Genomic DNA, 27,056 nt, shown 5'->3' with positions numbered 1-27,056 from the left:
GGCAGGGATGGCAGGGGAAGGGGTGGCTGTTGAGGCAGCTGAGGTGGTAGAGGCAGGGATGGCAGGGGAAGGGGTGGCTGTTGAGGCAGCTGAGGTGGTAGAGGCAGGGATGGCAGGGGAAGGGGTGGCTGTGGTGGCTGTTGATGCAGCTGAGGTGGTAGAGGCAGGGATGGCAGGGGAAGGGGTGGCTGTTGAGGCAGCTGAGGTGGTAGAGGCAGGGATGGCAGGGGAAGGGGTGGCTGTGGTGGCTGTTGATGCACCCGAGGTGGTAGAGGCAGGGATGGCAGGGGAAGGGGTGGCTGTTGAGGCAGCTGAGGTGGTAGAGGCAGGGATGGCAGGGGAAGGGGTGGCTGTTGAGGCAGCTGAGGTGGTAGAGGCAGGGATGGCAGGGGAAGGGGTGGCTGTTGAGGCAGCTGAGGTGGTAGAGGCAGGGATGGCAGGGGAAGGGGTGGCTGTGGTGGCTGTTGATGCACCCGAGGTGGTAGAGGCAGGGATGGCAGGGGAAGGGGTGGCTGTTGAGGCAGCTGAGGTGGTAGAGGCAGGGATGGCAGGGGAAGGGGTGGCTGTGGTGGCTGTTGATGCAGCTGAGGTGGTAGAGGCAGGGATGGCAGGGGAAGGGGTGGCTGTTGAGGCAGCTGAGGTGGTAGAGGCAGGGATGGCAGGGGAAGGGGTGGCTGTTGAGGCAGCTGAGGTGGTAGAGGCAGGGATGGCAGGGGAAGGGGTGGCTGTGGTGGCTGTTGATGCACCCGAGGTGGTAGAGGCAGGGATGGCAGGGGAAGGGGTGGCTGTTGAGGCAGCTGAGGTGGTAGAGGCAGGGATGGCAGGGGAAGGGGTGGCTGTTGAGGCAGCTGAGGTGGTAGAGGCAGGGATGGCAGGGGAAGGGGTGGCTGTGGTGGTTGTTGAGGCAGCCGAGGTGGTAGAGGCAGGGGTGGCGATCTTGAGGGGAATGTGTGACGTTCCCTCCACATTAATTTTTAAATGATCAGTATTGATCTTTTTAAAAATGCGCCCCTCCTCATTTGAGAGATCTGCACTTTTATTTTGGAGTGCCAAAACAATGAAAGGCCCCAGGAAATCAGGGTCCAGCTTTCCTCCCTTTCGCTGCTGGCGAAACCTTGAAATTTGTTGGTGGCAATTTGCCCTTATTGGTTGGATTCCCATTGGCAATGGCATCCCGAGCAGCCTGCAAGTCATCACTTAGATGCAGGATGTCATCTGTGGGGCTATCATTTTCCACGTTTTCCACACTGCTGTCACCTTTTTCAAAAAGACTTTTATAAGCATTAAAAATAATTCTTGTAAAAAGTCTGGAACATCTATAAATTAAAGCTACTAGTTACAACAGAAGATACCATATATTCCATGGGGACCTGTGATGGGTAGCAGGCTTCCCTGCCAAACATCAAATAAAATGGTGAAAATTTGGTGGTCAGCTGTGGTTTTGTCCACAAACCAAACATCACTGCGTGAAGGTGTTTTTCCCATGTATCGGGCCTGTCTCCCACCAGTTTTCTAAGTGCTCTGAAATGCAATAGGAAAAAGAATAGAATTTTTTACAACTGCTTAAAAGTATTTGCAAAACTATCTGTACATGTATTTGTTGAATGTCAACTTGTGATGACCTTTGCTAAATATTCACACATCAATAGATAGGAGATGGTGAAAATTTATAAAAATTTCATGCAAGCAAGCCCAATGCAAGAAAATAAAAAATATTACTTACCTTTGTATGGTCCCATTCATTTTTTCCACCAGACCATTTATTTGAGGGTGGTAGGGGGCACAACGGCTTCTTTTTATTGAAAGAATCCTGCAGATGTTTGTCTCCACCTGTTTTAGAGAAAGCGATAAGCAAGAAATTGCATACATATATTAAATGTTAATTTAAATGAAAATGTAGTCTACTTCACTATATTGCTTGTAGCTAATGAGTAATTTCATCATACCTCATTCACAATTTCCTTCCCATGATCAGTGAGGATCCTCTTGGGATCTATCATGAACCAAATGTAGCTGTTGCCATGCTCTGTTTTGGTCAGCTTCCCGACCAGATCCATCCCTTCCAGCTCAAATGGATGTGTTACCTAAAAGACAAATAGTTTTTACTGTACTACTGTCTACACAAAAGAGTAAGGAAGAATGCAATTAGAGATTTTCACTGTCAAATATTACAGCACAAGGCAGTTGTAGCAAAAATAATTTTACAGAAAGCTAAACCAGATGACAGATGAGGATAATCTGATGGGGCAAAGAAATAAGACATAGAGGGAAGCAAGAGCCAAAATGAGGAAAATGAAAAAGCAAGCAAACATACAGGCACAAGTTGAATTTGGAAAGTAATAGTGATTGGAGTATATGTTCTCTCCTCCTTTATCACAGTTCCACTGGCCTGGCATTCCACACACTGTGCCACCTGAATGAAAAGATGGGATGAAGGTGAAAATACTGTGCAGAGTAATAGATTACCTGAAGCATTTTCTGAACAATAAATCTGAACACAGAGGCTTTCTTGTCTTAACAATTTGTGTAAACTGTAAGTTGTATGAAGGCAGAGTAACTCTTCACTTGTCTAACATTCCACAAAGTGGACACAGTATATGTCGCGGTTTATTTTCTGTTCCATGTCTTGTCATTTCCTGTTTTATTTTGACAAAGCACTGACCTTCTCCTCTCATTTCAGGTATCTTTCCCTTCCTCCCGTGTCAAGCGTCTGATTGTCTTCCCTGATTCCCAAAGTGTTTCCACCTGTTCCCCTTGGTCCCTCATATGTTCAAATAGTCTGCGTCTCTCCCCATGAGCATCATTACCAGCCATTTGTCTTGTTTTTTTCCCATGATCCATGATTCCACGAGCCTGCAGTGAGCGATCCTCCCGTAGTCCATCTTACTTTGTAATTTATTCTTGTTCCATAGCCTTAGTTTATTTATTGTAACGGTAAGTTTCATAGCTTTGTTTTCCCTCCATTTTCAAGGAGTGATTTTTCGTTGTTACTCTTCATAGTCGCCTCCGTTAAAGGAGAGCTTTTAGTTATCGCTGAAGTTTCATAGATCCTCTGTTTTGTTAAGTGTTCATAGCATTTCTGTTTTCCTCCCAGTTTGGAGAGATTTTATGTTTTGTAAATTTCATAGCTGCGCTCCTTCTCCACGATAGATACGGAGGAGAGTGCTTAGGATTTTCACAACTTTTCTTTCGCGCTGCCGGGAGATCGCCCTGCAGTTCCGTGATCTGTCTTGTTTAATTTAAATAAAACCATTTTGGAACCACACCACCCTGCATCTGCGTCCCGAGTCCCTCTGGTAACTGACAGTATATAGATTCCGACTGACATCAGATGTAAAATCATCACATTATTGTCATTGCTAACTATAACTGCACTTAATTAACTATAGTGCACTTAAGGACTTCATAGGGGACTTTAGATACGTACCCATGTGTCAATGTCATCTGACATGCCAGCCCAGTAAAACTGCCTGCCAATTGCGTCCTGGGTTTTCTTTTGCCCCCAGTGCTCCTGGCATGAAAATCTTTGAATACTTCTGCAACTTTTTCGGGCCCACACATTACCCTTCTTTTTGTAGAAGAGTTTTTTTTATCTTTGGGAATAAAACACGCTATATTAGTATAGATTATTAAATAAAAGCATCAGCGGAGAAACAGACCAAGACACAGCCTCAAATACATCCTATTTTCACATCACAACAAAGGGTCAAAAACACAAAGAGCAGTCCAAAAAACAGGTAGATGCACAGACAAAAGGAAGACAGAAGGCAAAGGGTCACAGTCCCTCGACTAATCTCACCCTCATCCCTCCCTCTGGAGTGACAGTTTATCACTCCTGCATCACCTGGTTCTCCACCATACAATAAACTACATAAAATGCATCTTATTGTTGGGATCTTAAGGGTAGAGATCTTAAAAAACATTTCAAATAAGAAACTGATTATTTTATCTAATTCCCATTTAGATTGTATACTGTACGCTTTCACATTATTGTTATACATTATAATTATTTCACAAGTATCTGACATGTGAGGGAATCTGATCTTACTGCTGGACAATCCGACTGCCCTTCATGTACATAAATAAACACAATTGTCTCGTTATTGTTGGAAGCATTTTGACATTTAGGCTACTAATTTCTCATTATTTGTTATGTAATTAATGTGACGTGGAAACACTCCTGCATTCTTTTCTGCATTGATTTCCTAATCCTAATAAATTCATTGCAACAGGGATATTGAATTATAACTTTATTTAATGATCAAAGCGTTGTAAAATCACATTGCAACAACGATAACAACAACCACAATAAAAGTGGCAAGGTAAAGCATCTACTCTCATCAACTGTTGACAACAAGCCTATATTATGGAATATAGTATTCTTTTTCCGTAGCCTCTTCACAGTTAAAAAAAAGGAGAAAAAAACATTTCTCTCGGTGCTACGTCTGCCAGCTGACCGTATATTATATCTACGAGTAGACCAACGCCCACTTCCTCTGAACTGATGCGCGTTCCCGTGGGGGGTAGTCGTTTTTCGGCAAGCAGTCTCTTTTCGGCACAACACCGGCTGCGCTTATAGATCAATGTTATCCATCCTGCTCGCAGGACGCCTTATTTTTGTGCAAATCGGGGCTTTGGTCCTTGTTGCTCGTAGTCTATGTTATTACATTGGGAAAGAGGCATCATCAACGTTTGACTTATTGATCCCGGACGTCCGAATCTGTGAATATATTTCCAACTTTACTGAAGTAGGAAATCAAGTGTGCGCAATTTGGGAAATGACACAAGAGTTCAGAGTCCTCTACATATACGCAGTGCTTCCTGTAGACTGGGCTTAGGTACGCTACTGCTCTATCTACCAAGCTGTAAGTGAGTACTGTCGTGTTACACACACCAAGACACGTTTGCTGCTGTTTTAACTACAGATAACTATGCAGAGGATTAGAGAGGGTGAGATCTAAGACTTGACACCAAGCAGTCATGTGACTGATCGTTGCACCTAAATTTGAAACTATCTGTGGTGTTGTGTGTCAATCTGCAGCTGAACCAACCGACCATGGAGATTTCATTTATTGGCAAACATGCCCTGGTCACCGGAGCAGGAAAAGGTAAAGAGAGCAACTTTTTTTTTAGCCAAGTGTGCATTCTGCACCCCACCTGTGTCTTTCTCTGACTGATAAAGCGGTAACTCTACTCATCTAGTTACAATTCAGTGTTCTGCTGAGAAAACCTTCAGCCTTCTTCCACGTGGATGTTACGTTGACATTTTCAATCTACCTTTGCAGTTGTGCAGACCAGTTATAGGCATACATGTATGTATGTATGTATTACAGTATTACTATTAGCAACTACACATCATCAATATCGTGATATGGAAGCAAATTGGGACCAAAATTTAAATTAAAATGCATTTGCAGAAATGCTTTTTCATTTTAAAAATATGCATTATTTGACTCAGAAATTAAAATAGTAATCAATCATCCTATTTGCATTTTAATTTTCTTCTTGAAGAGTGCTTAATCTTTCACTTAATTAAAATGAAAAAGATATAGACATTTGAGATGTCATCCATCCATTTTCTATACCGTCAATCCGTCGGTCGGGTCACGGGGGGCTGGAGCCTATCCCAGCGGTCACCAGGCAAGAGGCGGGTACAGCCTGGACAGGTCGCCAGTCCATCACAGGGCCACACAGAGACAAAGGAGACACGCAACCATGCACGCTCACACTCACTCCTAAGGACAATTTAGAGTCACCAATTAACCAAACATGCATGTTTTTGGATGCGAGGAAGCCGGAGAACCTGGAGAGAACCCAGACATACACATTTAGGATTGAATTTTCTAAATGTACCCCAGCAAATAGATACCAAAATTCAATTTGAAATGTCAAGTTTAAAATGAAAATGCATTTGCAGAAATGCTTTTTCATTTTATGAATGTAGCTGCATTATTGGACTCATAAATTAAATTAGTAATCAATCATTCCATTTGCATTTGTATTTTCTTCTTCAAGACTGCACATTTTTGCTTTTTCGTTTTCATGGTCTGCCCACAAAGTGCTGCCCATGATTCGGAAACAAAAAAGCAATCTGAGCGGCGCAGCAGAGTGACGTCAGCTCTTCTTCAGCTCCCTGCTGACCGAGTTACCCATCTTGTTCAGTAGGGGGCGCTGTGCACATCTGCATTGCATTACATTGCAAATGTGGCGGGAAATTGATTGAATTGCCAGGTCTTTAGAGGATGCATCACAGATCATGGCGCTCCCTCAAATTGTGCAAACACTGATAGAATTAGCTGAGCAGGTAGAATCTAATAATATATCTGGGTGTGATGCCTGTGGACGAGTAGAACAAGTCAGAGAGCTTGGCTGCATACTCTGCCGTCACAGATTTACACATTAATGAGGTTGCCATAGTAAACCTCTGTTCAGTCCTGGAACGGCTGGATGCTGTGGAGCCTCAAATGGGACGAGGACGACCAACCATCAACATCCGTTCGAGTCCATTGAAAGCTAATTATTAAATGTTTTTTTAAAAAAGGAAATAGTGGAGCTGTTCGACATAGGCCACCAGACCATCCGTGGGAGAATGCAAAGCAACGGATTGATGTAGCAGACTCCTTATTACTATTATTTGTAAAGGAACCGTGTTCACAACTAAACGTAATTGTTGCCATTTGATGGTTTGTGCCAAAGTTCTAACCTGATCACTGTTGATGTGACTGTCACTAAAAATAACTTTTATAACGTAGATCAGCGGCTCCCAAACTAAACGATCAGCGGCTCCCTTCTATGTCCCAACCGGGTTAACGCACCCTCAATCCCTCTTTCAGAGAGACATTAAGAAACCGGGTGGGCGGTTACGTCCGCTCTTCATTCATGGAACGGGGGTTTACGTCCACTGATGGCAGGACTTTGTGGGCAGACCACGAAAACGAAAAAGCAAAAATGTGCATTCTTGAAGAAGAAAATGCAAATAGAATGATTGATTACTAATTTAATTTATGAGTCAAATAATACAGCCACATTCTTAAAATGAAAAAGCATTTCTGCACATGTGTTTCAATTTAAATTTTGGTCACGATTTGCTTCCATTACTTACATCTTCTCACAACTACATTGCATTATTGTAGTTTCTGTTAATGGAAATCAAGTGATCAAACCTAAAGGGCTGAAGTGAGTGACTGAGACAAATCAGGGTGTTTGATGAATTTGGACACATCCTGAGCCAATCTTTTCAGTGAAAAAATTAAATTAAGAAACTTTGTTCACAAAACCCGAGATGTGTGTGTGTGTAATCTCCGGTTTCACAGCAGCAGCTCCACTCTGTGATCAGTCTTTGTGCTTCTGAGTGTTTTGTTTTCTCAGGAATTGGCAGAGCTACAGCTCTGGCTCTCGCACGCTGCGGCGCAAAGGTCACCGCAGTCACACGCACACTGGCTGACCTGAACAGCCTAGTACAGGAGGTACATCCCCACACACGTACCTAGTCACTCATTAAGGGCCCCTGTCCCTGACCTCTGACACCACACACAGACCTTCCTGTATGAACTGTCTCTCATTGTCTAATAATTCTAATTTCTGCACTCATTCTTATCTAAGGTGTCTTTTGTACTTATTTGTTTTTACACGTGTTGTCTGTCCTCATATTTCTCGTCATCATTACTCAGCTCTCCTCTGGCTGGTTGGGTGAGGCTTAAGAACTTCAGTTGGGCCTTGAATGATAAACTTTTGCTGACACAACAGATTCATATGTCTTCTATTTAATTTTTTAGACTGACATGTTATTTATTGCCAGTTGGATATTTAAGAGCTTTCTGAGCAATAGAGTCATAGTCAAACAAAATGATATCTTGATTTATCCATCTCAGTCTTTTATTAGCTCAACGGGTGTATTTTGTATTGACTTGCTCTCACAGTGTGCATCCATCACGCCAGTCTGTGTTGACCTGGCAGACTGGGATGCCACAGAAGCTGCCCTGCAGAACATCGGCCCTTTCGATTTGTTGGTGAATAACGCTGCCTATGCCAACCTGCAGCCATTTCTGGAGGTCACGCCTGACCAGTTTGACCAGTAAGGCAAATCTGAGATGCTTCTGTGTTCCCCATTTAAGAACTTACATCAGCAAATGGTAAAAATATTCCGATTCAGACCAATTTATTAATCCCAATGGTAAGTTTAGCTTCCCAGTAAGTACATTCAGTTCCAACAAACTTTTCTAAGGTAAGAATAAGGGACTTGGATAGTTCTCATCAGGGACACTTTATAACATCAGCTCAAAGGCATCAGAGATAATTGCAGAATGTAGTCTGGTTGGCTGATGATATTCTTTGCTTACTCAGAGACTAGGAACCCAAGTGCTTCCATTGAATTATAATCTTGGAGCACACTTTCACTGTATGGTTTAGGTTGTTCTTATCATTTACAATAACCCAATAAACACTCAGATAAAAGAAAAAGTGAAAAATATTTTCAATAAAAGATTAAATTACTTAACTTGATATCACAGACTTCTGCATTAAATCAATTCTTTGTTGACCCCCTCAACAATCTGTATGAATAATGTTAACTTTTGGTGTGTCCTTACTCTGCCTAAAATCACTGATTAACTTCTTGGTTTTAAAAACATCAAGATTCAGGAAGTCATCGTCATATCATTCAACAAAAGTTGCTATGGCATTATCATAGCCTGAATCTGAGCCCTGAAGAAAGAACATAAGAGCAGTTTCATCAGACAGCTTAATACAACTGCTGCTCTGTAACCTTTTTCAACTGTCTGTGTACATTGTAAAGAGCAAAGATGATGAACCTTAGAGTGAAACGTCAAACATGTTGTCCATTCATCCGATCCTGCTGAAATCTGTTATTAAAAAAATCTAAGAGCAACAATAAAAGCTGATCAGATAGTTTTAAAAAGGGGTGAAAGACGGTCAAATGCAACATGAGGCTACATCTTATTAAAGACAGAAGAAACTTCAGCAAATAAACTCAATGTATAAGACTTTGTTTTCCAGGTGCTTATACATTCTGACCAAAATAAAAAGTTATGCATCCTCAACATTGTACCTGCTTGGAAAGCAAACTGTAAGGAGTTTGATTTGACAGCTAAAAGGAATACCACCATATCTCTTCACCTTTTCAAATATCCTCATGACCAGGCATATAATGTGCATTTTGGTCCTTGGTGTTTTTAGATTTCGTGATAAGTATCACGGTGGATCTTTTCCAGATCATAGGTGTCTGACCATGTTCAGCTCACATTAAGAAGAGTTTGGTGAAAATGTCACTGAACTGGTCAACACCATGATGTCGTGTCTGCCCACAAATAGCATCAGGACCTGCAGACTTACTAATGTTCATCTTCTTCAGTAAAGATGTGATGATACTGTACAAAGACTTATGGGTCAATAGTTTAATCATGTGGTAACCTTTTATGTTTATTATATTCTACAGAGCATACAGTGTGAACGTGAAAGCTGTGCTGCATGTATCCCAGGTAAAACAGTTGCTATGCATGACTAATTGGCATTACAAAACCCAAGTGTTACTCTCTATTTCTGTGTGCAGAAATGTTCTTGTAATAATTTTGGACCTTTGCACCTTTGAAGGTGAATATCAGTAGTGCAGGGTTACCCATCTTCCATGTAGTAACCCCAGTTATAGAGAGGAAAACCATTTAGTTGTTTTATATATTGAGCTCATTTGCTATACAAGTTAGTTTATCAAATTACTTATTTAGTAATTTGAATTAAATTATTTATTCAGCCACCCTCAGCACTGTGCAAAGGACTTAATTTCCTCACGTGTCCAGGTAAACAGGAAATAATTGCAATCGTTGAAACATGGTCAAACATGAATATAAATACAGAATATGGGGCAGAAACAGAGTTTGTACAGTTCTCAGCAACTTTAAAGTGAATATTTGGTCTGAGCTCCTTTATTCTCCAACACAGCCTATTTGTAAGGAGTCTTCAGGAATAGTTCTCCAGGCTTCTTGAAGGACATCCCAAAGCTCTTCTTTGGATGTGGGCTGCCTTTTGTTCCGTTCTCTGTCAGATGATCCCACACTGCTTCAATAATGTTGAGGTCCGGGCTCTGGGGAGGATTCATCCCTCCATAAGACCTGTTGCCACTGATTTTCAGTCCACTTCTTGTGTCATTTGGCACAGCTCAGCCTTTTCTCCCTGTTTCCCTTCCTTAAGAACGGCTTCTTGACAGCCACCCTTCCATGGAGACCATTTCTGATGAGGCTTGGGCCAACAGTAGATGGATCAGCTGAAGGTCCAGATGCATCTCTCAGGTCCTGTCAGGTCACAGCTGGATTTTTTCCTCTTTCTTAAGGACATCACTTTCAGATCCTGTTCATCTGCTGTAGATAGTTTTTTAGGCCTGACACTTCTTCTTTTGTCCTCCACTTGTCCAGTTTCCTCAAATGTTTTAAGGACACACTGCACACCATGCTGAGATATGCCAAGTTTTCAGCTAATAGCTCTTTGGGAATCACCTTGTTGCTGCAGAAATCCTATTTTCTGTCTGTCAAACTGTGTTTTCTCTGCTGTTTTTCATAGATGCAACTAAAGAAATGGGAACAAATGTTGTGTCTTTGTGACAAAGTGCCTAAAGATCCAGTTTAAAATGGCTTCTTTGCTAAGTTGTCTGTTCTGTGTCGACACAACACTGGTTCATCCCTTGAGTTAGGAGCCTTTTTCCTTCTTGAATGATTCATAGGTCAGAGTTAAGTGGCTGAACAAAGAAAAAACACATTCCTCTGAAAATGCTCAGGTACAAGGACTGGACTGAAAATGAGTGAAAAGGCAGAAAATGTCCATAGAAAACCTCTGAAAGAGCCTATAGGTCCAATAGATCCACAGACAACATCATCTCCATCGCCCTCCACACCGCTCTCACCCACATTGAAAAACATACATCAGGATACTGTTTGTTGACTTCAGCTCAGCATTTAACTCCATCAGCCCCAGCCGTCTGATCAACAAACTGCAGACAGTGCGACTTGGAACCTCCCTCTGTCTGTGGATCAAGGACTTCCTGACTAACAGACCCCAGCATGTTAGGATGGGCTCCTCCGCATCTTCCATCATCGTCCTACACCACATACTGGTGTTCCTCAGGGCTGTGTTCTGTTATGGAAGTTTTCAATTGCTTCCTTCCTAATACCTCTGATGAGCAATGAAATAGAGAAACTTACTTTTTCTGCCGGCCGGCTAAGTTTTTTACTCTTCGTTGCAAGGAAAAAGATCAGTCCACACCATTCAGCAGCAATGGTATGAAAAGATACAAACAAAAGAAATACAGAGCATTTATACCTTTAGATGTGTAACAACATCTCCAGAGGGGGGCGGGATGCAGTCTTGATGATAAACAGGAGGTTAAAACAATGATCTTGTCTGAGTGTTAATTAAGAAGTAAATAGTTTAAAACAATTAGCGTGTCTGGGTGATACAAATGGTTAATGTGGATTGGAGAGTCTGTCAGTCCTGAGACATAAAATTTACCATCACAGTTCTGAGTCCAGTTTTGTACATGCTGTACACCCATGACTGCATCGCCACCCATGGCTCCAACACCCTCATCAAATTTTCAGATGATACAACCACAGTGGGGCTGATTAACAACGATGATGAGGCACCATACAGGGAAGATGTCCAAACACTGGCAGCCTGGTGCAGTGGTAACCACCTCAACCTCAACACCAAGAAGGACCACACTGCACTCAGGTTTGAGCATCAATGGGGAAGAAGTGGACACAAACTTTTAAGTTTCTCAACTGCACATCTCAGAGGACCTGGACTGGATTGTGAACACCACCCACAATATTAGAAAGGCCCAGCAGGGTCTCAGAACGCTGAGGAGTAACAAACTCCTTCTATCTCTGCTGAAAACTTTTATCACTGCACAGTAGAGAGTGTCCTGACCTATGGATGTACAGTGTGGTATGCCAGCTGCCCTGCATCTGAGAAAAAACAAATGCAGCAGGTCATCAAGACTGTTCAGTGGACCATCCCCACTCCCACACCTAGAGGAGATCTACTCGAGCCTTCTCCTCCGATGGGCCACAAAGATCCGGGAAGACTTCCCCACAGCTGTGAAGAGACCCCCCCCAACAAAATGTGTAGACTATTTTATATACAACATTTTTAACTGCATTTTAATATTTATTACTCGTATTATGTTTAATGCTCATGACATTTTAGTTGCTACAAGAGATGCTGCCAAATGCAATTTCATTGTATTCTTGTACGATGACAATAAAACTTCTGATCTATCCAGAAAGCCTGGAAAACTATTGCTCTACTTTCTGCATACCATTCAAACTTCAAACGGGTCACAGACATTCAGCTATTACCAATTTGTTCAGCTTTTTTCAAATATTAAGCAAATTTTGAAATAGGACAGTTTCAACAACGTGAATATTTTTGCTCCTTGATTTTTATGAATGAAGAGCCAGCAGAGTGACATGCTGATCATTTTAACTTTTTCTGATATTCAAACAAATTTCTCCAAATTATACATTAAAATGTAGGAAAATTCTCTTTCAGCCAATGTTCTTTCAGCCAATGTAACTACTAAAGAGCTCATATTTACAGAACTATGAGCCTTGAGGCGAGAGAAACCTTTCAAATTCTCTCACTAACTCCAATGGAAAGTTTGGTATTACACCAGAGACAGGTTCAACTGTGTTCAACTCGCTGCCTTTTAAAAAATCTTTCACTCCATTAAAATAAAAACTACATTACCGTATTTCTACTAACCCTTCTGGTTCTTACGGTCTTCAAATTATTTTCCTCCCTCTTACAGTTTTCTCACAGGAGGTCATAGTATTCAAAAAAGCCATTTCTGCTGGTTCTACTGGGAGTGAGCTGTTAAGCCACAGCTGCTTACATTCTGTCGCTCCCCCCTGAGCTGTCACCTTATCGTAGTGGGGGAGTTTGCGTGCCCCAATGAGTCTGGGAACTATGTTGCCTGGGGCTTCAAGCCCCTGGTAGGGTCACCCAAGGCAAACAGATCCTAGATGAGGGACCAGACAAAGAACAGCTCAAAAGATTCCTTATGATGAAAAAGAAATTTGGACCGCGTCATCCCTTGCCCGGATATGGGACACCGGGGCCTCCCCCCGGAGCTAGGCCCGGGGGTGGGGCCCGGCAGCGAGCGCCTGGTGGCCGGGCCTGTGCCCATGGGGCTCGGTCGGGCATAGCCCGAAATCATGACGTGGGTCCCCCTTCCGATGGGCTCACCACCCGTGGGAGGGGCCATGGGGGTCGGGTGCCATGTGAGCTGGGTAGCAGCCGAAGGTGGAGGCCTTGGCGGTCTGACCCTCGGCTACTGAAGCTAGCTCTTGGGACGTGGAATGTCACCGCTCTGTTGGGGAAGGAGCTGGTGCGCGAGGCTGAGCGGTTCCGGCTAGATATAGTCGGACTCACCTCGACGCACGGCTTGGGCTCTGGAACCAGTCCTCTTGAGAGGGGTTGGACTCTCTTCCACTCTGGAGTTGCCCGTGGTGAGAGGCGCAGAGCAGGTGTGGGCATACTTATTGCCCCCCGGCTGTGTGCCAGTACATTGGGGTTTACCCCAGTGAACGAGAGGGTAGCCTCCCTCCGCCTTCGGGTGGGGGGACGGGTCCTGACTGTTGTTTGTGCCTATGCGCCAAACAGCAGTTCAGAGTACCCACCCTTTTTGGAGTCTCTGGGGGAGGCACTGGAGAATGCTCCTACCGGAGACTCCCTCGTTCTGCTGGGGGACTTCAATGCTCACGTGGGCAATGACAGTGAGACCTGGAGGGGTGTGATTGGGAGGAACGGCCCCCCCGATCTGAATCAGAGTGGTGTTATGTTGTTGGACTTCTGTGCCAGTCATGGACTGTCCATAACGAACACCATGTTCAGGCATAAGGGTGTCCATATGTGCACTTGGCACCAGGACACCCTTGGCCGCAGTTCGGTGATAGACTTTGTGGTTGTATCATCGGACTTGCGGCCGTATGTCCTGGACACTCGGGTGAAGAGAGGGGCGGAGCTGTCAACCGATCACCACCTGGTGGTGAGTTGGCTCCGCTGGTGGGGGAGGATGCCGATCAGACCTGGCAGGCCCAAACGTATTGTGAGGGTCTGCTGGTAGCGTTTGTCAGAATCCCCCGTCAGAAGGAGCTTTAACTCCCACCTCCGGCAGAGCCTCAACCATATCCCGGGGGAGGTGGGGGACATTGAGTCCGAATGGACCATGTTCCGTGACTCCATTGCCGAGGCGGCTGATCGGAGTTGTGGCCGTAAAGTGGTCGGTGCCTGTCGTGGCGGCAACCCTCGAACCTGCTGGTGGACACCAGTGGTGAGGGAAGCCGTCAAGCTGAAGAAGGAGTCCTATAGGGCCTTTTTGGCCAGTGGGACCCTGGAAGCAGTTGATAGGTACCGGCAGGCCAGATGGGCTGCGGCTTCGGCGGTTGCTGAGGCAAAAACTCGGGCCTGGGAGGAGTTCGGTGAGACCATGGAGAACGATTTCCGGACGGCCTCGAAGAGATTCTGGTCCACCATCCGGGGTCTCAGAGGGGGGAAGCGGCTCACAGTCAACACTGTGTACAGTGGGGACGGGGCTTTGCTGACCTCAACTAGGGATGTTGTGAGTCGGTGGGGGGAGTACTTTGAGGAACTCCTCAATCCTACCAACACGTGCTCGGAAGAGGCAGAGTCGGAGAGCTCGGAGACGGGGCCTCCCATTTCTGGGGCTGAGGTTGCCGAGGTGGTCAAAAAGCTCCTCGGTGGCAAGGCCCCGGGGGTGGATGAGGTCCGTCCTGAGTTTCTCAAGGCTCTGGATGTTGTAGGGCTGTCTTGGCTGACACGCCTCTGCAGCATCGCGTGGACATCGGGGACAGTGCCTCTGGACTGGCAGATCGGGGTGGTGGTCCCCCTCTTTAAAAAGGGGGACCGGAGGGTGTGTTCCAACTATAGGGGGATCACACTCCTCAGCCTCCCTGGTAAGGTCTATTCGGGGGTACTGGAGAGGAGGATCCGTCGGATAATCGAGCCTCGGATTCAGGAGGTGCAGTGTGGCTTTCGTCCTGGCCGTGGAACAGTGGACCAGCTCTATACCCTCGGCAGGATCCTGGAGGGTGCATGGGAGTTCGCCCAACCAGTCTACATGTGTTTTGTGGACTTGGAGAAAGCGTTCGACCGTGTCCCTCGTGGAGTCCTGTGGGGGGTGCTCCGGGAATATGGAGTGCCGGACCCCTTGATAGGGGCCGTTCGGTCTCTGTATGACCGGTGCCAGAGTTTGGTCCGCATTGCCGGCAGTAAGTCGGATACATTTCCGGTGAGAGTTGGACTCTGTCAGGGCTGCCCTTTGTCCCCGATTCTGTTCCTAAGTTTTATGGACAGAATTTCTAGGCGTAGCCAGGGCGTTGAGGGTGTCCGATTTGGCGACCTCAGAATCGGGTCTCTGCTTTTTGCGGATGATGTGGTTCTGTTAGCGTCGTCAGGCCGTGACCTTCAGCTCTCACTGGAGCGATTCGCAGCCGAGTGTGAAGCGGCTGGGATGAGAATCAGCACCTCCAAATCAGAGACTATGGTTCTCAGCCGGAAAAGGGTGGAATGCTCTCCCCGGGTCGGGAATGAGATCCTTCCCCAAGTGGAGGAGTTCAAGTATCTCGGGGTCTTGTTCACGAGTGAGGGACGAATGGAGCGTGAGATTGACGGGCGGATCGGTGCGGCGTCTGCAGTGTTGCGGGCTCTGCACCGACCCATCGTTGTGAAGAAGGAGCTGAGCCAGAAGGCGAAGCTCTCTATTTACTGGTCAATCTACGTTCCCATCCTCACCTATGGTCACGAGTTGTGGATAGTGACCGAAAGAACAAGATCGCGAATACAAGCGGCCGAAATGGGTTTCCTCCGCAGGGTGTCTGGGCTCTCCCTTAGAGATAGGGTGAGAAGCTCAGTCATCCGGGAGGGGCTCGGAGTAGAACCGCTGCTCCTCCGCATTGAGAGGAGTCAGATGAGGTGGCTCCGGCATCTGGTTAGGATGCCCCCTGGACGCCTCCCTGGGGAGGTGTTCCGGGCACGTCCCACTGGGAGGAGACCCCGGGGGAGACCCAGGACACGTTGGAGAGACTAGGTCTCTCGGCTGGCCTGGGAACGCCTCGGGGTCCCCCCGGAAGAGCTGGAGGAAGTGGCCGGGGACAGGGACGTCTGGGTTTCTCTGCTCAAGCTGCTGCCCCCGCGACCCGACCCCCAGATAAGCGGCAGATGATGGATGGATGCTTACACACATTCCTATCACTGTGATGACATAACTCTCCCACTCCCCTGCTACATATTACACTGCAGCCATTTTAACTATTACTCACTTGACTTCTGCAAAATTTTCACTATTTTCAGCTTTTTTAGCATGGTCAGCTTTCCCTATTCAGCTTTTCAGCGTTCTCACTGCTGTTTTGCAGGAATAACTTTTTCTAGTTGAAAATTAATTATTGTGTGTAAATGTAAAAATAAATAAAATACACATATGATGAGTCATTGAAGCTAGGCATGGGGAAATTGGTCAAAATAACAAATGTCCTTACAAATTCTCTTTAACAAATAATCACAAAGGGCCTTTGGTTGAATGGACACAGAGCCAACCATCTCAACCAACTTGGTACTTCTTACCAAATGTTCGACTGTTATTTGTTAATTTGCATGCTGCCTTCTGTTTAGTTACATTCTCTGCAACATCAGTTGAGGGACCCACAACCAGAACCTAGAGTCTTAGGTTGCAGTGTACAAGAATTACTGGCCAGAGGCAGTAGTTGCCAGGAGAGTCAGAGAAACTTTTACAAGCTGAGAAGTTCAGTGAAAGATTAAGACATAGTAAAATGAAATGTAACCCACATGGGTACCAGACCCATTTATGTAATTCAAGAGAGAGTTTATGTGCCCCACCACAAAGTGACGTGCCGGCCCTGTATTCAATATATGTGAAAAAGCTCTATTTTGTTTTGTTTTTTTCTAATTCCATGCACTGCAAAATAATAATTGATTGTGAGCCAGTAAAATATCACTGATCACTGAGTTCAGCTTTCTGAACCTAGGGGAAATGTGGTCTGCTTCCTTCCACTAAGGTTAAAGGCGCTACAGAAACATGTCAAGTGGTGTGCCCCAATGTTCTGTCTTGGATTCTATTCCTCTTTGTTTTTACACTATAATTGCTGAATGTGATCTTCAAATATCAAAACCAGATCATTTTAGCTCTGTTGAGAATGTCATTTTAGATAGAAGAGGTTATTTGGTCCTTTTATCAGTTTTACATTTACATCAGAAAAATATCCATTAGTGGCTTAAAAATATTAAATAGACAAGATGTAACAGGCTAAAAGTGTGTGAGAAAGGTATTTTCTCTATATGATCTGTTCAAAAGCTCAACATGCCCTTTTGAACTGATCATAAAAAGTAATCAAGATGACCTTCGTTCTGAGGTCCTCTTTATTATATAAAATCAAAATGACTGTTAAATAGGCTTCAGTGAGAATAAAATACAGCTCTGTCTCTGTGGTTAGATAGTGGCTCGGGGTATGATGGCCAGAGGATCACAAGGCTCCATTGTTAACATGTCCAGCCAGGCATCACAGCGTGCCCTCAGAGATCATGCTGTTTACTGTGAGTAACAGAATAACATCCAGCATTTATCCCAAGCTTCTCATCTTGGTTGTCCTCTCATTGACCATACTCAGAGGAAACAAAAAGGTTTAAACTTTTAGGATGTCTAAATGAAAGTCGCCAAATGATAGTAACAATGGTTTCTTGTGTTTCTGTGCTCAGGTGCCACAAAAGGGGCCCTGGACATGCTGACTAAAGTGATGGCACTAGAGCTGGCACCCCACCAGGTACCTGTATCACCCTTATCGAGCCTCATTTCAGCCAAAGTCCTGTGGACCTGTCCATGTCTTGACAGCATCTTCTTAAGAGATCTTTAACAACAAATGCCTCCTACCAGTAAAAACTACATTTGGCCAGATCTGTGGATTTTTTTGTTCATTAATATCTATGAATGAAATTATGCAGCACCTCGTGGTCTATACATTCTACACAGTGCTTTTTTTCCTCATCCATCATACGCGCACACACACACACACACACACACACACTGACAAACACATCAGGGATGATGTGGTTTCAGTGCCCTGCCTAAGGAAACCTGGGCATGTGGACTGGAGAAACCACAGAACTGCAGATTGGCAAAAAACTGTTCTACCTCCTGCACTCTAAAATCTGATTTATTTATCTTACTTAAAAGAATCTAGGAAACAGATTGCCTTGAAAAGGGTAAGTAAACATAACTATAAGTCTCAAGTTATGTTTACTTTATATGTTCTTGTTGAGTTTACTTTAAATTTTGTTGTATTTACTTAATTTGGTAAAGTTGTTCCAACTTAAAAATGCCAAGTGAAATTAATTGTTCTTTTGTTGTGGGTGTTACAAGTGTACAAGTGTTACAAACTTAAGTAAAACAAGTGAATCTGACTTAACTGAAGAGTTGTGTTAACTCAATAGAATCTACAAAACCAATTGCCTTAAATAAAGTAAGTACAAAGATTAGAGTTACGGCCTCAGGACACAAATGCAGGGTCGGTTCGGATGCAAAATGTTTATTTAATAAACACAGGATGAGGATCTCCTCACAGAGCAAAAGATCAGGCTGTGAAAATCCTAAGCACTCTCCTCAGTAAATATGTCTGAGGATGAGTGCAGCTAAGAAAGTTAACAAACAGAAATCTCTCCATGCTGGGAGGAAAACAGAAAAGCTATGAATGATAACCAAACAAGGTCAACAAAAGAAAACAAAACTCTCCAAAAACGGAGGAACAGAACAGAGCTAGGAAACTTACCGTGGAGTAATGAATACATAAACTATTACTATGAAAAATTTACAAATAAATATGCTCTGCAGGAGAGTCGCTCAAATGCAGGCTCGAGGCAAGTGATGCAGGTCGAAACAGAATGCAACATACCGGCACAGGACAAAGGCAGACACAGACTATTTGAGAACAAGGGGAACAGGTGGAAACACTTTGGAATTAGGGAAGACAATCAGACGCTTGACACGGGAGGAAGGGCAAGATACCTGGAAGGAGAAGGGGTTAGTGATTTCAAAATAAAACGGGAAATGACAAGACAAGACATGAAACAGAACGTAAATCATGGCAATTAGTTTGCAGGATTATTGTTTATGTCAACAAAATTACCATTGTGAGCTTCTTAAACCCAGGTCAGTGTTTGCGGATAAATTAAATTATGCAATCAAAACAAATGAAGTTTTAAGCCTTAAAAGATATCAGCACAAACTCTGCACATGCAGAGGCCACAGCCCCACAAACAAACTTTAATAATCTATTATCAAAAACCCCTGAAATGTCAAATATAAAAATACAGATATTAATGTAACTCTGGCGAGACTGAAACTGATTAAGCAGAAATACAGTGTCAGTGAGCTGTCAGGCAGCCAGCTGGAGCGGAGCTCTCCACAGAGCCCATGCGTGTTTTGCACGCTGTCATCATATGCAAAAGTAATAATTGCAGTTACAGATATCACGGCTACTGTACAGGACACAGTTGCGAGCACTCTGCCTTGCCTTGCCAATAGGAGAAGAGAGAAATGACAGCATAGAACGTATAAAACACAACAAAATTCAGTAAAAACGTTTATTCATGTTATTCACGTGATTTATGAGTACTCGCTCCAATTTTGGGAAGCGCGGATGGGCTTTGCGCATTTGGCACAAACACACAGCCGTTGCGCAAGGCTTTAAACAGCCTGTTGATATCTTAAGGACCTAACTGGTCACACCTGGGAGTAAATGTCATGTAGAGATTGTTTTTACATGACATTACAGCTGAACATATAGCTTTCATCCACAAACCAACGTGGGAGAGCCCGAAGACGCATGTGCCAGACGCACATAGGCATGCGTAAAACCAATTTTGAACACTTCATGCTGTTTATTTGCTTTCTTTTAGTTAACTTTCGTTTCTTTTGGATTCTTGTGCGTGTTATGGAGCCGTTTCGGTCCATGTTTGTAAGCCTTTTTTTCCTGGATTAAATTTTCGGAAGTGGCATTGGAGTGTGTGATTGAAAACCACCGCGGTCTGCTTCTCCTCCTCCAGTTGCCGAGACTTTGTGTTTTTAATAACGCTTATTATCTGTAAACATGTGTTAAACATATAAATTGCATGAACAGAAAGAAGGGACTCACCTGTTGAGTAATGCACATTTCCTTATACTGAAAGCCTTGTCGGAATGGTGGGACGTTTGAATGTCGGAATGGTGGGATGTCGGAATGGTGGGATGTCGGAATGGCGGGATTTCGGAATGGGTGTTGCCACCCCTAACATTCACATTAGCCCCCCAAGAGATTTAGGTATGACAATGTACAGAAAAATGCCCTGCTAAAGTTCAGTTGTGAATAATGAAATCATAGCTGACATATGTAAATACTCAGTGAAATTAAATAACTTACCTTGAGACTCAAAAAGCTTGCTTCTTCTTCTAAAACTTTTTAGTTGCTGGAAAGTCCTGCTCTACTGAGCATGTGCAAAGCCAAGCACTGCGTTCACTCTAGTTTTACTTCAGGAACACAAGTTCACTTTACTCACATGAGCTTATTTTTACATCCCTTTCAGGCAAAACGAGTTTATTACTGACATTACATGAATTCAATCAACAGAATAGTGAGAAATAAGTAAAGTACATAATTTAAGTGAGCATAGGTATTACTTTTTAGAGTATGAATTACAGCTGCCACATTGGACACAGCTGTAGTAAAATGAACTGAATGGATAGTAAATATGAATCCCTTTTATAATGTAATAAAATCAGTCCCACAGAACAATTCATTAAGAGTTGATGACCTGACTTTACATTGAACCAATAATATCTGTGATGTTTATCATTGTCTTATATTTGTCTGCATTTCCATACCTCATAGATTTCGGATTAGGAAAATATTCCTTTGAAAAACTCTCCACAATGGTTACTAATGCTACCATATTTTTGTTATGTATTAACCATTAGAACATACTTTATATGATATATTGATAGAGCACATGTACAAACAAATGGTTCATCTAAATTATTTTCTTTGTAGATCAGTTGTTGGAATTGTTTTAGCTGAATTGCCAGTGTTGTGTTGTGAGCAGATCCGTGTGAACAGTGTGAACCCAACAGTGGTGATGACAGAGATGGGCCGCCTGGGTTGGAGTGACCCTGAAAAAGCGAAGGCCATGACTTCCCGCATCCCCCTTGGCTGCTTTGCAGGTCAGACGCAGCAGGCAGTGTGTATGCATGGTTTACAGATGTATTTTTTCATGGCGTAGTGCTCATTTGCACAAATAATCAATCACCAAATACACTGTTTGCAGAATTTTAAGGATTTGTTTTTATCGTTGAATTAATGGAATCCAATCTCAGTCATTCCAAAACATTAGAGAACCTCAAATCTGACTGTTTACCAAAGACAAATATATATGCAAGAGTGCAGAATCATTGGAGAAACAACTTTCTCTTTAGTTTTGTATTTTTGTGCAAAATTTGTTTGGCAACTAAGGGAATTTTCCTACCTCACATTATTTTCAATGCTTAGGGAAAGCTTGACAATTGACAAACACAAAATGGATTAAACACTTATCATTTCTTTTTTTAAAATGTTCAGCCAGCTTTCTTTCTAATAACTGCCATGAGCCTTGCATTCAATAAATGTGTCAGTTTTTTTATGTACTGATTATCAACTTGGACAGCCTTCAAATGCTGTACATAAAGGTTTTTTTTTTATTCCTCAATGTAAAGCTTAAGTTAGAGAAGAAACCACAAGTCCTCAACGTCCAATGTTAACTTATTGAGCCATTCCCACCTTTAAACCAGCATGTGATTGTAGCTCAGGGCTTGAAGCTCTGAGTGAAAAACCTCTTTGCATATCAATTGTGGGGCCAATTGTCCAGGAGTAGTGTCCTAAATCCCATTCACAATAAACTGCATTGTTGCAAATGCCGCAATCTTTTCTGAAACAGTCCCAGAAAGAAGGACTGTGCAATTACTCACAACCAAAAATAAAGGAAATAACAGGAAAGAACTACAAAAAATAGATGTACATGATGCTGTACAGTTTATGCATAGTTATCCATGTAGGATATCCTTATATGAAGCTTTAGATCAAATAAACCAGCTGTTTAGCTATTTGTAAGTAAAATAAATTTGTAGCAACAGTAATTAATGACAAAAAAACCCAAGAGATAAATCACCAACAGAATCAGCAGATCTCTTTTAACTGATTGTTGGGTGATTAAGGCAGATACCATCAATCTGTTTTTGTACATCATCCTCAGGATGACCAGTACAACAAAATGGCAAGTTATCAAGCTGCCAACACCAGCAGTTTTCCCAGTCTCAAGATTCAAGAATGCTTTATTAATTCCCGAGAGGAAATTATTTTTGCAACAGGAAGCGGCTTCACGCACATGCGCCCTTTTTAAAGAGCTGCAACGAGTTGCGCTTCAATTCAATTCAATTCAATTTTATTTATATAGCGCCAGATTACAACAATTGTCATCTCAAGGCACTTAAGTAATATAGTCCAATTCAAGCCAATTGGAATTCAATTCATTGTAATCATAATCCAATTAATTCATATAGAGCTAATTAAAAAAATTTAATATCCTAGCTAAGGAAACCAACAGATTGCACCGAAACGTGTCTTCAGTCCAATCTCCCGTCCTGAGCGTGCCTGTGGCAACTGTGGAAAGGAACGACTCCCTTTTAACAGGAAGAAACCTCTGGCAGAACCAGACTCAGGAAGGGTGGCCATCCGCCTCGACCAGCTGGGGTTTGAGAAGACAGAAAAGAGGGAAAAGAGGGGGGAAAAAACACCATAACGCCATTCAAAGGATATCTGTTGGAACAGGGAAACATAGGTTAATAATCACAATAATGTCACATGTACATAAAATCAATTTTGAAATTAAACAGGGGGAAAAAGAGAGCAAAGTGAGGAAAGGTGTGACAGATGAGGTCCCCCAGCAGTCTAAGCCTATAGCAGCTTAACTATGGGATGTTTCAGGATTACCTGAGCCATCCCTAACTATAAGCTTTATCGAAAAGAAAAGTTTTAAGCCTAATCTTAAAAGTGGAAAGGGTGTCTGCTTCCCGGACATTTACTGGCAGCTTATTCCACAAGAGAGGGGCCTGATAACTGAAGGCTCTTCACACATAAAAACGCAAGACAACTCGAAGGCGTGGGATGGGGGTAGCCCAGACAGTTGCTATGTCTGGCTCTCTACCAATGCTTCAATTCACAAGATGTCATTGTGATACCACAGGAGGTTGCCATGGAGAAGTCCTTGATTGGGTCCCAGTCGGAGTCAACAATCACCAGGTGTCCATGAAGAAAGAAAGGAGTTCAGAGCGTCTCGCAGCAGCGATCTCAGGGAGAGTTGTTACAGCAGCGGCCTTGGCCAAAGCCGTTGCCAGGAGAGCAGGAATGCAGATTAGATTATGATAGTTGGTTAGGGCGAGTCGTCGTATTTCAATGGACACGATTTACTCTGTTTGTCCATTCTGGTCACAAAAACGATCCATACGACTTTGCACAGCCACCAGCTTCTCCAAGATGTTATCCATATTGCGGTTAATGACCACAGTCTGAGCGCCAATAGCTCTGCCCACTGCTTCAAACATGTCGGGCAGCATGGGACCTCGGACCACTGTCTCCAACTTCCGAATTTTGCAATACACCAGGGCAATGCCTAATCCAATCGGCAGAAAGCCTGTTATCATGGTTCCGAATATGTCAATTTGTCTCAATGTCCTCAACGGAAAGAATCGCCAGGCACACAACTCTCCACTGCTCCCAGGAGTCCCTCGTGTACCCAGCGGCGAACATTATATCAGGGCAGACAATTTCCCCTGGGCCTTAGCTTTTCGTAGCAAAGATTTTGTCAATTGCGTTGAGAGACCAGTTGATCAATTCCATGATTTCAGTTTTGAGAGCAATGCACAGAGAGGCAGAGAAGTTTGAGACAGGACAGGACAGGACAAGACGTGGAGAAAAGCAGGGAAGATAAGGGAGACCGCCTTCGTTGAGAGCCGGAAGAGAACCTCAACCTACAGATAAACCCCACCTATGACACCAGAGATGCTTTTGACCCAGACACACACACTTGCTTGTCCACCTTTGGCCCCATAGTGCAGTCACTCATATGTTTGAGAAAGCCCCCACACACAGATTCTTGTACACTCCTTGGTGTTTAATAGAATGTGATACTAATAAAAGAAAGACAAAAACAGATGTGAGGTTAGCTTTTTCTTTGTGACAGCAGCTGCTCTGAGCTGTGAACTCATCATGGGTCTAGTGAGGGGCAGAGCTGCGTGAAGAGGGGTTGCAAATGTTAAAGTGTTAAATTAGATCTTTTTTTTGTATGAGTGTCAAAATATTTGGCAGCTTTATTAGACTCCCATTTGAAGAAAATAATCAACTTTTCTCATGAAATATTCAGTCAATATGGCAGGTACAGTTTTGAATCAGCATTGACTAAAAATCACACCCAGGTGTAAGCAAATTAGCAACTCTATGTTCATACATGCATGCATCGTTCTGACCTGTTATCAAAGCTAATAGTAATATGAGTCATACTAGCTGTCTAACATGTGGCCTTCATACTGATGCCACTGTTTTGAAAATGCATTAATGTCATGCATAATATTTAATAATAAGAGGGCCTGAACCAGCACTTTTACTTTATTATCTAAAATAGATGTAGCTGCTATGATCTTTGTCTTTTTTTATCTGTATATTTATTCAATATTTAAATGTGATGTATTTTTTTCTTTGTTGTTATTTACTAGCATCTTTGTCAGAGACTAATATTGGTTTGCAGAAAATGAATAATTTACACCTGGGCAAATGGTCGCAATATATTGTTGATTTCTTCAAAAGTCAAAAGAAATATTTGTATGTCAAATTGTGTCTGTGCATTAAGTTCAGGGCAGGAGTTAGGATGTGGTCATAAGGACTTGAAGCTATTATTTTAAACTAAGAGACAACTGAACTCTTATGTGTGTCTGTACAGAGGTGGAGGATGTGGTGAACAGTATTTTATTCCTGCTGAGTGATAAGAGCAAAATGACTACTGGAATCACACTGCCAGTGGATGGAGGCTTCCTGGCCTGCTGACCCACCTGAGCCTTGCTTCAGCATGTCTTCACCCTACTCAGAGCATAAAGAAGAACCTCCTATCTTATCACCTCACTGCGTTTTACGCACAGATCAATGTATCTCTAAATAAACTGGTTCTTTCCACAACCCACCCAATTGGTCTTTTTTATATTGTATATATTGATGTGGCATCCATGTAAATGTCAGTATTCTTGCCAATTTATTTAGGTACTTCTGAATCAGTGTGCAGAGGGATGAGGCTCGTAACAACCTTTATATACACAGCACTTTTTTTATTTGAAAGCTTCTTATAAAAATGAGCAGTCATTCTTTTGTGTTTTAAATTCAAGGATTTGATCCATCCATTTTCTATACCCATATTATATCCATGCAGGGTTTCGGGGAGGCTCAAGCCTATCCCAGCTGCCATCAGGAGAAAATGGTGGTCGTGCACGCTTGCATTCGTTCCTGTGGTGTGACAGTATCTTGTTTACAGATGATGTCAGGGAATGCTGGGTAGTTCCGGGATCATCAGAGTGATGGGATGTGCGGTAAGATGGCGTCTCTATGTTAACAGTAAATGTTCACAGAATAAAGAAAGGCGGTGTCATCATTCCTAAAACTAAGAACTCACAGCATTAACATAACAGTTCCAAGCGTCAATTTTTAATCATCATTTAACAAAACATGTAAGTTTTTAAAACTGAGTGGGAGAAAGCTGGATAACCTACACCTGCATGTGGTCCCTGCAATTTAAGGATTTTCATTTGGTTTATTTTGAGTTTGTCTCAGATTGTATTTACACAATCTAATGATTATTGCTTTGATCTTAGAAAGCAGTTACAAAACGGCAGTTTTCATGAGAGTCAGTCACCTATGTTATTTGATCTGCTCATAGAAATCTTTCTCCATGGAAGTACATTGTAAGTTTTCCCATTAGATCGAAATTGGATGTTTCATTTACACTTGTTTTCCCACACAAAAGTTGGAAAACAAATACAAGTTGTCTTTTGTCAACACAGTTTAACATTATTGTTCACATCTGTCAGCTGGAATTTGTGGGATTGATTCTATGTTAGCAATGGGTGGAACAGTGCTGAGGCACGTTAGGTAGCTATTATACAAATAAAGACGTGTAGGCGAAGCAAGGCGAAGCAGAGCTGAAATTTGCGGAGAGACTGCACAGTCTTCATTGCTTGCTGCAGGTATACTCCACACTTATTTGTCCTTCAATATCTTTGCATCAGCCAGGGATTAGGCACCACTATTGGGTTTGACCAATAATGGTGCAGGGGTCCAGGGGTAGGCAACCCGCGGGTCCAATGCTTCATGTGGCTCTGTCTTCCCTCTACTGCGGTTCCCTGTGGCTTTAGAAAATCAATAATGAGTATATGATTTAAATCTGTTTTGTTTTAGTTATTCTAAATGGGAAGATTATGGTGGTCTTGTAACATTGAAATAAAACGTGTTTAATTTTTTGCACAAACCGCCGATGTGCGACACCTGCTGGCTCGCAATTTATGGAGCTTTTCGACCTCCACTATGCTAACCATGGACAAATCCAAAAAAAGAAAAGTTTCTGAAGAGAACAGAACGTTTAATGCGACGTGGACAGATTAATTTACTTTCACTGTTGACGTTTACCAGTCTGCTTAATATTTGGGGAGAAGTTAGCAAACAACAAAAAGTCAAATGTTGTAAGATATTTTCAGAATAAACACACAGCCTTTGCTGAAAAATATCCAGGATGGATTTGCTGCAGGTTGATAATTTAAGCTCCGCTTTTTATTTCATAAATACAAGGAGGACTCAAATAGACATTGAGCATTTTATTTCGAAGTAACTTTCAACCCAGCGGCTTTTTTTTCAGAGTTC

The 27,056-nt window shown here is 43.0% G+C and overlaps 1 protein-coding gene across 3 annotated transcripts; it reads left to right on the top strand.

The window, feature by feature from the left end:
• The first annotated feature begins 4,566 nt into the window (after positions 1-4,566).
• Positions 4,567-25,326, top strand: dcxr (dicarbonyl/L-xylulose reductase). 3 transcript variants are annotated; one of them, XM_072373459.1, is made up of 9 exons: positions 4,567-4,838; positions 5,042-5,108; positions 7,369-7,466; positions 7,920-8,074; positions 9,455-9,497; positions 17,538-17,637; positions 17,800-17,864; positions 21,175-21,292; positions 25,096-25,326. In XM_072373459.1, the coding sequence occupies exons 2-9, from the start codon at positions 5,057-5,059 to the stop codon at positions 25,197-25,199; spliced, it is 735 nt and encodes a 244-aa protein (XP_072229560.1). In that variant the 5' UTR covers positions 4,567-4,838; positions 5,042-5,056; the 3' UTR covers positions 25,200-25,326. The 3 variants fall into 3 exon arrangements, with proteins under 3 accessions (XP_072229560.1, XP_072229559.1, XP_072229558.1); XM_072373458.1 differs by having other exon boundaries at positions 4,567-4,865; XM_072373457.1 differs by having other exon boundaries at positions 4,567-4,869.
• The last annotated feature ends 1,730 nt before the right edge of the window (positions 25,327-27,056 follow it).

This window comes from Leuresthes tenuis, unplaced genomic scaffold, assembly GCF_036924035.1.
Source record: "Leuresthes tenuis unplaced genomic scaffold, fLeuTen1.0.hap1 SCAF_20, whole genome shotgun sequence".
Taxonomy (NCBI): Eukaryota; Metazoa; Chordata; class Actinopteri; order Atheriniformes; family Atherinopsidae; genus Leuresthes; species Leuresthes tenuis.
This window is presented reverse-complemented; position numbering and strand designations above follow the sequence as displayed.